The 14,765-nt window shown below is 58.7% G+C and overlaps 1 protein-coding gene across 1 annotated transcript in view; it reads right to left on the bottom strand.

The window, feature by feature from the left end:
• The window catches only part of INTS3 (integrator complex subunit 3), a 35,184-nt gene that overhangs the window by 3,966 nt on the left and 16,453 nt on the right, over nt 1–14,765 (bottom strand). The window contains exons 8-21 of the mRNA XM_056321784.1: nt 14,147–14,244; nt 13,237–13,428; nt 12,265–12,352; nt 11,615–11,694; nt 9,545–9,636; nt 8,847–8,953; nt 7,985–8,104; nt 6,447–6,576; nt 5,497–5,551; nt 4,371–4,474; nt 3,747–3,791; nt 3,184–3,303; nt 2,886–3,039; nt 1,009–1,077 (exon numbers count right to left, since the gene is read on the bottom strand). Of these exons, the coding sequence (XP_056177759.1) occupies nt 1,009–1,077; nt 2,886–3,039; nt 3,184–3,303; nt 3,747–3,791; nt 4,371–4,474; nt 5,497–5,551; nt 6,447–6,576; nt 7,985–8,104; nt 8,847–8,953; nt 9,545–9,636; nt 11,615–11,694; nt 12,265–12,352; nt 13,237–13,428; nt 14,147–14,244 (1,454 nt within the window). The remainder of the gene's footprint in view (nt 1–1,008; nt 1,078–2,885; nt 3,040–3,183; nt 3,304–3,746; nt 3,792–4,370; nt 4,475–5,496; nt 5,552–6,446; nt 6,577–7,984; nt 8,105–8,846; nt 8,954–9,544; nt 9,637–11,614; nt 11,695–12,264; nt 12,353–13,236; nt 13,429–14,146; nt 14,245–14,765) is intronic.

The raw sequence follows: 14,765 nt of genomic DNA, 5'->3' as shown, positions 1-14,765 counted from the left end.
ACGGGCCTCTGCTGGGAAAAACAAAACTTCTGCATTTGAGCAGGGGGCAGAGCCCAGGAGCAGGAGGGAGCACAGGGCTGAGCTGGGGGCGGGGGGGGGGTCAGGGCATCGTGACTCAAACCTTTCCTGTACCCAGCTTCAGCTCCAGCCTGCCAAGCAAAACTTGCTGGCGAGGCGTTTTGGCCCCTGCGTAGCTGGGAAAAGCAGGACCGGCCGGGAATGGTGTATAAATAGGGCGAGTTAAAGGGTTATCGGCAGATCACGCTCCAGACGAGCCCAGACAGCAGAAACACGCAGTGCAGCATTCCTGCCCGTGCCCACCTCCCCCCCCCCCCCAGCTTTCACCCTGACTATTTTTGGGTTGCTCATGGCAACTCGGTGTGACCACGGTGAAAGGTTCCTTCCAGGAGGGTCTAACGAGGGCTTGGCCTTCCACCCCTCAGCCGGCGGCGGATCTCCCACCAGGATGGGGAGAGGTGGGCGCCCGCCGGCCGCAGGGGACGCGCTGCCTGCGCCTACACACGTGCCCCTCATGCCACCGCTCGTGGCTTTGCATCTCCCCAGCCGCACTAAGCACCTCCCTGCCAATGGGATTATTGATAATAATTATTATCGACTGCCCACCGCAGCACTGGCCGTGGCAGTGCTTTTTTCCAGCGCCTGCGAAGCCAGACCCATCTCCCTCGGGACGCCGCTCGGCGGGCAGGGAGATCCCTGGAAAGCAGCAGCGCGGGTTCAGCCTTCTCAAGGGAACCCAGAGGGAACTTAAGGGATCCCTTCTCAAGCAGCAGCTCATGGGAAAGAGATGCCTGGAGGTTTGGGGGCTCCTCGCAAAGCCCCGTGCCTCAACCCAAGCACGGGGGCAAGGACAGGACTAAACATTCCGCCCTGCATCCCCTGCGGATGAGCCAATTCAGGTTTAAACCCCCCGGGAGCGGAGGAGATGGAGAGCTGCCACCTCGGGGATGTGCTGCCTCCTCCCACCTCTGCCACCGGTCCCCTCCTTACCTGGAATGAGTCTATGACAGCTACAATCATATTGAGCAGCTCGCCGCTTCGCAGGGTCTCGTCTGGGAACTGGAAGAGCACAAAAGCAAGGCAGGGCTCAGGAAAAGGCATGAGGGAGAGGCCGGTCGAAAGCTCCCATCGCCGCAGCCGAGGCAAACCCCCTCCTCGGCTCACGGACACGCACACGTTCCTCCTTGTGAGGGGCAGCATCGCCCTGCCTGGACCAGGACCAGGACCAGCACCGCTTCCTAAAGGCGGTGGGGAAGTGGCTGCGGGAAGAGGGGAAAAGGAGCCAAGGAAGCGCAGGAGGGTTGATGGGCTGGTTTCTGTGCGCAGCCTGCAGCGGGCAGGATCAGGCCAAGGGCTGCAAGGCAGCTCGCTGCTCTGGCATCAGCACATGCGTGAGATGCAGCCGGCACCAAGCACCCGGTCCCGGCAGAGCCGCGCCAGGAGCCCGGCTGCTTCCCTGGTGGGTGGCAGAGGTCAGCCAGACCCCAGCAGTTCACGTTCCCCCTTTTTCCCCGTCCTTGCTAGCTTCGCTCGCTGCTCCAGGGCCTCGTGTGTTACACAGCGCTACGAGGAAATAATAATAATAATAAAAAAGTAACACACGGGGCAAAAGGCCAGGAAAACTGGCGGCAGCGAGCTACAGCTGCACTGTTGGGCTCTGGCTGTCCCGATGGGCAGCTCTCAGGACATTCACTTTAACATTCTGCCTGACGGGAGCTGGTCACTGTGCCCACGGGGGCAGCAACAGCCTGACGCCACTTTGGGGAGCAAGGTTGAACCCCCAGGACCAGGGAGGGGATCCGGCTGCTGCTCTGCACCAGGATCCTGCCCGGAGCAGGCACCACGCTGCGGCAAGGTGCGGTGCCTGCTCTTGTGCAGGTTTTTCTCCCCTCTCCAGGCTGTTGCCGTGCCCCTTTCTCCACCGAAGCCCCTGGGAAGCACTCCTGAGGAACGGGGCTGGACGGCCTCAACACCCAGCAGATGTTCCCACTGAACCAGCCAGAAAGGAGGGAGGAGTGGGGCCAGCTCATTCCTCCCAGGGAATGAGAAAGTACAGGCAGAACTGTGACCCCTACGTCTATGCGGAGTGCACGATGTTACCCTGCCCCTCTCCAAGCCCCAGCACCGCTCCCTGAAGCCGGGCGATCGCTGGAAGCAGCCTCCACCCTGCAATGTCAGAGAGGAGGCTGCAGCCCGCGCTGGGCAGCGAGCATCCCGGGAACAGCAGGCAGCCCGTGTGAACCGGAGCGAGCCGTGACCCATCCCTTGCAGAAGCCCGGCTCCCCGTCCCAACCGCGCTCTCTGCTCAGTCCCGCTGGCTCCACCTCAGCACCGCGCGCTGAAAGCATGAAAACCTCGTGCAAAACCCCGGGGTTCGGGGCAGGCAGCAGAGCTCGTTCCCAGCACTGTTTCCCCCCCCCGCCCCGCTTCGACACGTCTGCTCGGAGCCTTCGCCTGCTGCTCGCCAGAAGAAAAGCAGCCAAGAGCAAAAACCCCTTTAAGCAGGGAGCACGCAGTGTGGTGCTGGGAGCCGGGCACGCGCGTGAGCCCAGTGTGGGGCAGCCAGGTTAGCACCTCGCCACCCGCGTCAGGCTTCAACGGGGCCGTGAGCAGGCAGGACGGCAGCTGAATGTCGATGGCGACGGCGGCACGCTGACCCCCGTCGAGTCAGGCTGGGGGTTGATGGAGACTGCGTTGGGCTCAGCCTGACAGATCTCTTTTTTCCAGGCTCTACGTTTTCTCTGCTGCAGCGTACCAGCCCCGAAGCTCAGCAGCAAGGCAGCCCAGCCCCCAGCCAGCCCGCAGGAGGGCGAGGGGATGCCCCGTGCGTCTGAACCGCGGTCCCTGGCGCCTGGCAGGGGCCTTACCTCCGTGTAAATGGAGGGGGTGAGGTAGCAGAGCAGCCGTACATCGTCCTCCTGGCAGGCCTTCATGTCCATCATCAGACAAGTGTGCAGGTCCCCCAGCTGCGTGGCCTGGGCAAAGGACTCGTACAGGTTCATCTTCCCCGCTGCGGCTTTGCTAGAAGGAGACGTGCCCAGGTGAGCCGGCAGCCGGCCAGCCCCGTGCCGCAGCGGGATGGTGGTACGACGCCGAGCTGTCTTTCGGAGGCAGCGCGAGCCAAGTCGGAGCTCGGACGCTTCTCCGCAATCCCCGCTGGCCTACCTGGCTTTTAAATAGTACAAGAGGTGGTAGCCAATCTTGGGTTGCTTCTGATAGAGCTCTGACAGGAGATCCAGCAGCAGCGAGAAGCCGCTGTTATCCTCCTGCATCTGGCAGAGGTTCCTTGGGGAGGAGAGGACAGGGAGACAGCGATGTTACCGGGGATGCCGCACACCAGCTCCTCCGCTAACGACGAGCACCAGCAGCTTGCAGGGAAACCCAGCTCGTGGTGCTGGGTGGTGGCACCCTCTGGGCTGGCCACAGTGGCCACCTCTCCCACCCCAGCCGCAGAGGACGGCAGGGCGTGCAGCAGCCGAGGGGTCAGGAGCCAGCAAACTTCAGTTACCCAGGGATCCCAGGCTTCCACAAATGAGCCGTGATTTTCCTGTATTTTAAGTCTTTCTACTAAACAAAACACAAAACCACCAGCTCCTCTGATTCTGGGATCAGCCCTAGGGCAAGCAGGGGTGTGCAGAATTAGACCCACAGGGTTCACACCCACGGGTGGTCGGGAAGCAGACAAGCAAGCCCTAATTAAATTCTTAAACATTTCAGAACAGACATACCTAAATATTAGGTAGAGGGGCTTCCCCACCGACTCCTCCAGAGACCTGCGGGACAAACGCGACAGTCAGAGCTCTGTGAGCACCCACCCTCTGCGTCTCCCCAACAACGACTGGGAAAAATCCCTGGACCTCGCTCGCTGCGGTCCTGGGGCCACCAAGGGTTAGTTCTAGCTAACGAGGAGGCAGGAACGGTCCCACTAACAAAGCCCAGCAGCTCTGACTCCGTGCCCAATATAAAATCCCAGAAAAAGAGCGTAGGGTGCTGGTTTGTGTGAGCACAGCAGGGACCGGAGTATTTCGGATGTCGCGTGCCCCAGTCAGCCAGCCAGAAGCCACCAGAGCATCACCTAAACCGAGTGCGGACACAAGCACCAGCCGGTTTTGCCTGCGCTTGTGGGGAGGGGGAGGATGGTCTCTTTTGAGCCCCTGGATGTGACAACTGTTGAGCAGCTCCACGCTGACCGCTTGTGAACCCTGGATTGCTTCGCAAGGGAAGCTGCTGGCTTCAGCACAGCCTTCCGAAAACGGCAACTATTTTACTGGGAAAAGCCCAAGTCCCAGTGTGAAAGGATGAGACACACAAAAAAAAGAAAAAAAGAAAATTAAAAAAAAAAAGATCCTTACTCCTCCGTGATTTCTTCAGGCAAAACCTCACCACGGAAATGAGCCTTAAATAGCTCCTGGAGGCAGGATGCGAGCACCGAGAGCTGCTCCGAGTCAAAGTCCTCCTGGTAGAGAGAAAGGAAGGAATGAGAGGAGCAAGCGCAAGCTCGAGCCCTGCCTGCCCAGCACAGGTACAGCCGAAGGGGTCCCAGCAGAGTCACTGCTGCAGGGGACAGACCCCCAGCTGCTCGGGAGCCATTTTGCTGCTGTATTGCAGCACCAGGGGCTGCCCATCAGCAAGACAAGCCTCTAACTGGTGCCCAGCTCTGAAGAGCACTCCACAATCACACTGTGGGACACTTATCCTCTAATGGCTAGTCATTTACCGAGCTCAGCTCTCCCTCTGCAATCAGGGACCGAGGTAACGAGGACCTAGACCCCGAAAAGCCCCTTCCTCCTGTTCCTACAGAGGCGAGAAGCTGCACTCATACTCCACAAGGCCACTTGACTCTCGAGGGGGCTGATTAGAGGCAGGGGATGCAACCCCGCTCCGAACGCTCAGCTCCTGGAAAACACCCGCAGCTCTTTCGCTGGGCAGGGTTTGCTGCAGCCTCTCCTGAGCACAAAGCTCAGGGCCGAAAGCAACGGAGTAGACCCAAGTATCAGCTGCATTTTCTAAACCCAATTTTAGAGAGAGAAACTGCTCAAGATGTTTCTCAAAAAAATACTATCACTTCCAAAGCCTGTGAACATGGGCAGGGGGGAAATAATATTTTGCTAGTGAGAATTTGGTTTTACTAGACAACAAAAATAATCCAAGATGTCCTCTAGAAGTTCCTGGCAGATCCCAGGCGCACGCAGAACCCCCCGAAGCAGCCGCGTGGGGTCAAAGATGTGAGCATGCCTCACCCCACGTCCCGTCTGACAGCGTTTGTGGGGGGACGTTCGGGCGCAGGGTGTGAGGAAACAGAGCAGGGACGGAGCGACCTTCCCCTGCTAGAGCCCAGCCGCAAGCAGCAGCTCGGGGCTGTTTAACAGCCGCCGATATTCCTGCGTCGTGCCATTTTCGGGGGGCGGCCCACCGCACCCCAGCTGCTCTGGTTTTACAGGCAGGCAGCAGCGCTGCTCCCCGGGTCTGTGCCGTTACCTCCAGGACTTGATCCACGATTTCCTGCATGACCTCACACTGAGCTTCCGTATCGCTGGAGCACAAAAACAAGAGGAAATCCAAGTTACATAGGAAGATACCGAGAGCAGGGACAAGGGGGCTTTGTGCTGAGCTGGCTCGGCTCGGGAGCCCCCCCCAGGACCTGAGGGCAGAGGAGGTTCTGCTTTGTGCTGGTGCCAGGCTCAGGGGAAGGCACGGCTCAGCAGCTCACGCTGCAGGCACCCAGCCCTGGAAGAACACGCTGCGCAATGCTACAGCACCTACTTACAAAAGTGCCCGAGGTTGTCTGCAGCAAGACAAATTAAATGACTAAAAGCATTAGATTAAATGAACTTGAAGCCATAAAGACATAAATTACATTCAATCAGTCTACTATGCCAAGGTCTGCAAAGCAAGAGCTTTTTCTTAACCTTCTTTAGAGGGATTTCATTCCAAGGTCACTGAAAATCAGGAGTGGAGGTGGAGAAGTCCAGAGAACATGCAGACGCAGGTACACCTCTCCCTGTGGGGAACGTGCCCCATGCAGAGATGTACTGAAACTGCCAGGCAGCAACGGCCCCAAAAGCCCACTCGGGCTCCCCTCATCGATCCACCAGCGGAGAAAGATGACACTTGAAGCTTTTGCCTTCCTGTCCCTGATCCAGAGAAATGCTGTAGCCCCCAGCAAACTGCTGGTGTGTCCTGGTCTGAGCCTGCTCCGAGGACGACTTACAGGGCTCTTAACCCAACACCTTTCAAAACCACCGGGACTGGACATTTCCCACAGGAATGGTGCAGGAGGACCTCTCTGTGTTAAAGGCGGACAAGCCAGGAGACTGCATGAGCCTTGCTCTGGAGCAAGCAGCATTGTACAACAGCACTGAAAGGTCTCGTGTGTCGCTGCCCTGAAGAGATCAACATGAAATCAAACATGATCAAACGATACCAACCTTCCCTTCTGCAGCTGCAGGACTTTATCCTTCAGTGACTCATCCAGCTGGTCCAGGAACGGTGTGATATCCACAGGCTCCTCCACAATGGTTTCTTTGATCGGATGAAACCTGAACTCCCTCTTCTTCCCTGCAACAAAGGAAGCAACAGTGGAATAATCTATTTTCCCAACAGCTACATCTAAGAAGCACCGGAGGCAACCTCTGTCCTAGCAGCGGGAGTTGTGTGGGGCTGCGGGGACAGTCACCAGCCCAGGACAAGCGGCGTGCCCCCAGCCTCAGATCTTGCCTTCACCCTTTGGAGATGTGTCCAGGTCACAGCGAGTAGGAAGGTGGGATGGGATCCAAATGCAGGGGGTGTCTGGGACGGTGGCTCCCGTTCAGTGCAACCTCCAACCCTGACGCCTCGCCTGTCCTTCAACATGCTCCACAAACATCGCTAGCCCGCAGGTCTCTCTCCACTCCCGGCACAAACACTCATGCTCAGGACTCTGAGACTGAGATACCCCAAGTGCTTTTCCACACCTTCGTCCTCCAGGCTCATTCCAGGCCACAAAAATGAACCGCAGCAGAGTCCAGTAGCGCCACGGTCAAGGCAGAAGCCCTCACAAAGCAGCTGCCACGAAGGGACGGGGCAAGGTGGCCGATCCCCTTTGCAAAAATCCTCTCTTGCACAAGGCTTTCGAGCCTGTGTCCCTCTTGGGGGCCTCTAAGCACCTGGCAGAACTCAGTGGGACTCCTGAAGACAGTGCTACAGCACAGTGTCACATCCCCTGCTCCATCCTGGGCCTGTGCCCCCTCCCCTGCCGCAGGGATAACCCTCCAGCACAGCAGGCAGCCCACCAGTCCCACCAGCACGGCCAGGAACAGCCCGAGATGCCTCTGGCTCCAGAGAGTGAGCAGAGGCAATTCTGGCCTCATGTAGGCTTCTCAGCCCCATGGCTTCGAGAAGGAGCGAGTGTAATGAAAACCGTGTGGCTGAGCAATTAGAAGCCCAAGCCTCATTAGCAGCTGCCCGAGAACAGAGACACCCTGTTCCCAAACCAACCAGCCGGCACGGTATCTGCCACAGGGATGCCCAAGCATGTAGCGCAGCGGGGCTGGGGGCTAATCAGACACCTGGAGAGGACACACGGGTGGAGAAAGCGCCACGTTCGAAGGCTCTGAGCTCTGGGGAAGGAGGTGAAGCCCAGCAGCCTTTCCCTTTGAGCACACATCTCTATCAGGTCTACCGAGCCTGCCCATCAGGGCCGGGGAAGCAGCCGAGCATCGCCCTCACCACCCCGTCCCACAGAGGGAAACCTGGATCTTGGGAAGGGGGTCCTGCCTGGAGCACCACAATTACTGCTGCTGGTGGGAGAGGGGCTTTGAGGGAACCATGCTTGCAGAAGTCTGCCTGGGGAGTCCTCCATCACGAAGGGAAGGTGCCCGTGAGCCAGCAGGGAAACGCTCTCCGGCACAGAGGCCAACGGCAGCGTGTCACGCTGCGGTGAGGCAGGAGCGCTGGAGAGCACCAGCCGGCTGGCTGCACTCCTCACCTTTGCTGTTCAAGTCGTCTTCATCGTCACTGAACGCGGCCTCGGCGTTGTCATAGCAACTGTCATCCTTTTCTGACATATGATTGTCCATCTCCATGGAAACGGGTTCCTCAATCTTGACTGCAGGAGCGTAGGGAAGAGGTGAGGTTGGGCTGGCTGGGCTGGCAGCCCGGGGCAGGGTGCATCCTGCCCACGGGCGGCAAAGAAATAAGTGTGTTTTGCAAACGGACGGATCCGGCCAAGCGCCGGACCCTGGGCAGCTGGGGAAGGGCGCTCCCGGTGACTTGAGCCATCCCCAGCCAGCGCCGAGCACGGCGGGAGCGGGTTGTTCTCCAGCTCAGCTGCCCAGCACCCTTCAGTGCTGAGCCCCAGCCCCTGAGCAGAGCAGCCCCCCCCAATCGCCAGCTCAGCGAGGCCAGGAGGCTCAGGGCAGCAGGCCTGGGGGCTGGGGGGTCCCCCCTCACCCGGCGCAGCCCCTCCAGCAGGAAAACCGGACAGGCTTACGCGTACAGCCCCCCAGCAGGTCTGGCAAAGCGGCAGTGCTCTCCTGTTAAATAGGGCTTAGAAATGCTTGCTCTTTGTTTAACCTAATTATGTTAATCAATTAGCCTACAGAGAAGAAAGGCTAAGTAGCCCCCACGGAGCAGAGAGAGGAAGGGGTAGCGTGCATCTTTAGCGTGCAGCAGGGCTGAGGTGAAGGGAGACCACAACCATCCATCATGAGGAGCAGCCGGAGCCCCCCTCTCCCCGAGTCGCGGTGGGAGCCCCCGAAGGCTGCAGGGCAGCCGGGGAAAGCGCCAGCACCACCGCCGGGAAGGCAGCACCCACCACGGGCTCCCTCCGCACGCACCCTGCTCCCTACCTTCGATGGGGGGTGAGGGCGAACTGCAGAACTCCGGGAATTTCTCCCTCAACATGGCACGGAGCTCTTTGTCCAGCTTGGGGTTGTCGAAGAGAGGGGCCAGATGTCTGTGTCGGGGGGGGTAGGAAGGGAAAGGGATGAGAAAGAGCCGGGCTGCAGCGCTCTGCTGCGTAACTTCACCCCAGCAGATGTGCAAGGGGATCCCCCCCTTACGTCAGGGCTCTGGTTTGTTAAGGACCACAAGCTACGAGGTCCCACGTTCTGTCCTGCAGCTCAGCTGAGGCCCCCTCCCTTCGCCACCAGTGTCCCCTTGTGCCACCAGAAGGTGCACGGGGAGGGGAGAAGTGGCTTTAGCTCCTGGGAGGGGGAACCTGGCTGGTGCTGGAGCTGTCTGCAGGCTGGAGCACCAGGAGCAAGGCTGCTCCATTCAGCCTGGGGACCCAAAAGGGCTGGGGACATTCCTATTCCTCTGAAGCTACAGCTTTCTTCACCCACCCATTCCCTTGCCTCGAGGAACAGCCCTCAGGACAAGCGTCAGCACCACAAAGACCCAACTATGGCTTCGTCCATGGTTCATACACAATACAAACGCCCTCCGCGGCTCTTACAAAGCCTGGAGATCATTTTTGACTGGTGAGACCCAGGAAAATGGGTGCACAGCAGCTGTATAAATGTAGTAAAATTCAGGGCTGTCTTACGCCAGGACTCGCTTTTCCACAATGTGGGTGAGGGAGTTGAACACGCCTTGCCGGACGTGAGCCTCCAGCGGCGGGTAGAAGTTGGGAATGATCTGAAAAGAGGAGAACGACCGTGTTAGTGCCATGAACCCTCCTGCCTGCCACCGGGTCCGGGCCAGCTGGCAGGACACAGGACTAGCTAAGGCCATCGGCCAGCTTCTTGGGTCACCCTTGACTCATCCCAGCCGCTCTTGACCGAGGGGCAGGAGAGCTCTCCCAGTGCAGCATCCCGTGGAGGGTGGACAGAAGGGGGACCAGCCCATGCTCCTGGCTTTTCCATCTCAAATATCTCCCAGGGATGAGAAAAACACAGAGATGCTGCCTCGTGAGCCGTGGGAAGCCCTGGGGCTTGCCAGGGCCACGCTCCAAGCAGCAGCGGCGGCTGCAGGAGTGGGGGGAATACAAGAAGGGCAGCCTAAACGACACTCAGCTCTGTCCACACGCAGTCCTTTGCTTCTGGAGGGAGCGAGAGGACTCCTCCCTGAAATGTGGGTCATTCCAGGAACCTTCCACCTAGTTCCTCCGCCAGCAGCTGCTTTTGGACACGGGCAGCCTGGGGACAGGAGCACGCAGAGTGTGCTGGACGTGAGGGAGGAACATGATGCAACTCGCAGCTCTTCCAGAGCTCGTGCCACGGAAAGACCCCGCTTCCAAGAAACACCATCTGCCCTCCCGGGGACCAAATTACTGGAACCAGCAACTCTTGGCACTGCTTCCCGCAGGACCCAGGGGCAGGACCAGCCCTGCTCCCTGCCCAAGGACAGCCAGCCTTTGAAAGGCAGATGGTGGGTCTGACTCGTCCCCTGCTGCAGTGAGATGCTGTTTGCCCTCGGGGGATGACACTGGGCCAAGCATTTCATTAGGTACTAAAGGGAACAGTTCAGAAGCCTTTTTCCTACTAATGCTCATCATTCTGGAAGGATTTATTTGCAGAGCTGGGAAGTCTTACAAGCCTTCCCACAGTGGCATTCCCATTAATGAATGACACATGGGCACAACACTCCGACCTCCAGGAACGGCCCTGGATTTATCGAGAGACCGCGAGGACTCACCAAAGCCTCTGGTGGATGGTTTTAAGAGGAGAATAATCTGGCTGAGCATCTGCAGCAGTATGCCTGACGAAACTGGGGAAAATCCCTCCTTGATTTAGCATAGGTAAGGGGAGGTTAAAAGGGCTGCCAGCAGATACTGAGCGACTCTGCCGGCTATTTCGCAATCAAGAGGCTCAGGGCAGAACACACCAGACGATGTACCGAGGAATGCAGAAAAAAAAAGACGGGTGAGCAGCTTTTTGGTTTTGTCTGTGGGTTGGGTTTTTTTTTTTTTCTTTTCTTTTTTGGCTCTGAAGAATGGCCAGCAAGATGACACTCTTTGGCTGTTCCAGTATCACTGGCTCCAGGGATTCATGAAATTCCCTTCCTGTGGGGTGGAAAGGCAATGGGCCTTTGCCTCAAAACCCTCTGGGGAGTGAAGGCATCCGTCTTGCCTGAGCCTGCACTACCATTCCTGCCCTTGGCGACTGCTCAGTGCCGAGCAGGGGCAGCCCACAGGGAGCCGGGCTGTGCAGCTCACCCCTTGGCTGCTCCCAGCTTCTGTCTTGGCAGAGAAGGAGAAGCACTGACCGACACCACCGTGCTGCTGCAGCGCTGACGGGCGGTGGGGAGCGCTCGGAGGAGAGCACAGCTGGAGGGCTGCAGTCCCTAAGGGAGCACCTCCTGGCCAGCACACTGCCACCGCCCTGCACCATGGACAGGCGCAGGGGGCTAAAAGGAAGCCCCCGAGGCTTACACAGCGACCTGCCTCTTTGGAGCGTCGCCTCTGCATTGATGGCTGGTGTAAGCAGACAAGACCACGGCTGTTTCCCTCTACAGCGTCCTCTATTGTCACTCCTGAAGGGCCTCTCTGTCCCACTGGTGGCACAGGGACCGCATGGACCCCAGCGGTCGCTTTCACAACCCTCATCGCTCCACCCGCGTCATGCAACTCATTTGGCCAGCCAGGTCATTCCCCAGAGAGCGAGGGGCAGCTCACCCGGCACATGAAATCCAGCAGCGTGGCGGTGATGGCAGGGTGAGGCTTCATGGAGTGATGCATCACCAGAATGGCAGGCTCTGGAAGGAGAGAGCAGGGAGTCCTGTGCTGAGAGCCACCGTGATGCCCACGTCCCCTGTGTCCCCCCCCAGTTCCCGCAGACCCAGCCTTCTGCCCCTCGGTCACAGAGGGAGCCCCCTTCTTTTGGGCTGTACACAATCCTTGCCCTCATCCAGCTCCTAAATAATGCTTAGGCTTTAAACAATGGCCAGAACCAACTTCCCTGCAGGCAGGAGCTCCCAGCAATGCCCCCAGCTGTACTGGTCCTTGCTCCTGCGCCCCGGGACAGCCCCGCAGGCAGGCAGCCCACCTGCCCTCAGGGAGGGATGCTCTGGGGCAGCCATTGACCTCAAGGAAGACGCCTGCTCCTACCACGGATACAAAAACTACAGTTAAAAGTGGCTCCAGCAGAGCAGCTCTCCTGCAATCCAGCAAATCCCAGGAGTTCAGGGCAGGGGAGGAACTGATGCCCTTTGGAGATGGATCTGTTGGGCTTTCCCCACCAGATCCCCCTACCTCTACCAGCTCTGGAAAGCATTAACCCCTTTTTTGACCCCTGCCCATTCAGAGGAAGACTCCCCATGGAGTACCTATATTCATGATGCTGTCCTTCTCGGGGTTGAAGAAGAGCCAATCATAGAATAGGGCCAGTTTGGCATTTGAAGCAGCAACGTTGGACTAGAGAAGAGAAAAAAAACCACAAATTGCCTAATGAACCTAGTGCTGAGCACCCGATCCCTCTGCATGCCTGATGTGCCGGCTCCTGCTGTTGCGAGGTGGGGGGCGGTGATGCTCTTCCCACCAGCAGGGTAGGGGGGCAGAGCTGGCAAAACCCCCCCGCTGGGTACCAGCTGCTGCTGCGCAGACTGAGTTTGCAGAGAGGGTGGGAAATTCCTGAGTAAACCTGCCTGCTTTGAAAGCAGGCAGGGCAGCAGGCAGAGCAGCAGAGGCCAAGGCAGCCCTGAGATCAGGAATCACAAGCCACGCGCTCCATGAAATGCAGAATCACGCACGACCCTGAAGCACGTACAGCCGGACCCTGCACGTCACTTGGTGTGATCGGCTACACGTGCTCGTGGGCACGGAAACGGCCGTTTCCTTGGCAGCTTCTGCTCTGCTTGGCAAGTGCTGTGGGTCACAGTCCTGGGTGGGACAAGGGACAGCAGGCTGGGTGGAGAGGGTGGGAGGTGACAAGGATATAACGAGGAGTTTCTCGCACCGCACTGGGACAGCAGAGGCCCCACGCCTTGCAGATGGGCCATAAGCATAAATCAGAAACGAAGGGCTTGACGAGCTGGAAGTGAGAAGGTGAAGTTTATGCAGGGAAAACAGATCCCAAAGGATCCAACGCGCAGCAGAGCCAGGACTAAAATCCAGAGCACAGAACAAAGGCCAGCATCCTAACCACTGCTCTGCAACTCCCTCCTTCACCTCAGCCAGCAAATACCGAATCCCAACCTCCCCAACAGCTTCCAGCAGCAGCAGGTTACCCCCTTCCCCCCAGGGACAGAGATCCCGGGTGATTACGTGACTCGCTTTCGGATCTGGCCCTCGGAACTCACTGTGCAGGTGGTGAGCAGCCACCCGATGATGGCCCAGCGCGGGAGGATGTCAGAGCTGAGCACCTCGTTGGAGGGGTGGACCACGCCGCAGATGTAGCGTATGAGGTCGCAGCGCAGGGACTGGCTGTCCGGGGTGGACAGGTACTGCCGCTGAAACCAGTCCTGGTACCGCTTCTGCTGGCCGAACCGGACCTGAAGGCAACAGCGAAAGACGCAGGTTTTGCCCAAGGCTTGGGGGAAGGTGCTAGAACCATGCCCTGCTGCCCTCTAAGCTGCTTCTTGCAGCCAGCTCTGCTTCACGCCCTGCTCCCCATCAACCTCGTGCTGGCAGCATCTTCAGAGGGACCGAGGAAACCAAAAGGCTGTTGTGCCGCGCTCTCATGCCGGGAGCGGACGGGACCACACGCCCCGCGTGCGGCACAGCGCAGCCCCTGCCAGCAGCCAGAGGCAGAGGAGGGGGAAGCAGCTCTGCCTGCTGTGTGAGTGCAGATAACAGCTAACCCCGGTGCTGCCGCTGCGCAGCTCCTGGCCTCTCTCGAGTACAGCTGCTGTTGCCGGCGCTCCGATAACCCACCGCAGCGCGGCCATTCAGAGAAAACGCTCGCCTTGGAGAGCGGCCAGCCAGGAGCAATGTTCTCCTGCAAAGCTGTTTTGTGTCTTTTAATGAATACCCTGGATGTCTCAGGCCCATCTACATCAGCCTCTCCCCCTCCTGTCGCCCTTAGATGCCAGAAGCAACAAATACTCGCACCAGTAAAGCTCTGCCCTTTGCCCAGACTGGTGCTCTGCCCTCCCTCCCTGTGGCCAGTGCCAGCATGGGAACGGGACTGGTGCCCCGTGGACCGGGCAAGGATGCGTGCCCTCCTCCCCCTTGCTGGCACAGGACCCCCGGCAAGCATGAGGGAGTTACCCGTGAGGTCATGAAGAGCAGCTTGGTTTCCATGTCGGGAGTGAGGCGACAGGCCAGGAATTTGCGAGAAGTCCTTGACTGGAGGAGCTGCAGGACACCTGGGGAGAGACAGGGAGGTCAGTCTGCATCACACGGCCTGAACGGGATCCAGGCAGGGATCGACCAACCCCTGCAGCCAGCTGAGTTCGGAGCATTAAGCTCCATTTCTCCAAGACTACAGGAGAGGGATCAAGATTTTGGCTGGAAAAGGTCTAAACCAGCCCCTGTTTGGAGCAAGCTTTTGTCAGAGATCACTAATGAGGATGCCAGGATGGAAAGCCTGGAGAAAGGGAGCGAGGACGCACAGCGACAAGATCTGGAAGAGAAATAAGAAAGCACAGATGCCAAGTCTCAAGCTGTAACCACCAGCAGAGCATGTTCCCCATCTCCCACCCCTCGACCTGGGTACCAAAAAGCAGGGCTGGCACAGAGAGTGCTCACCCTGGGCTGTGCCAGCACGTCAGTCCCATTCCTCCCCTGGAGTAAAAGCCCCCCAGGTGTAACAACAAAGGTCAGACAGAACCAAAAACTTGCGTATGCACACGCGTGGAGAGAAGGGAGGACGGGAAGGAGAAAGAGA

Source organism: Falco biarmicus, chromosome 19 (genome assembly GCF_023638135.1).
Source record: "Falco biarmicus isolate bFalBia1 chromosome 19, bFalBia1.pri, whole genome shotgun sequence".
Classification (NCBI taxonomy): domain Eukaryota; kingdom Metazoa; phylum Chordata; class Aves; order Falconiformes; family Falconidae; genus Falco; species Falco biarmicus.
Note: the sequence above shows the minus strand (reverse complement) of the source record. Positions and strands in the feature narration are given on the sequence as shown.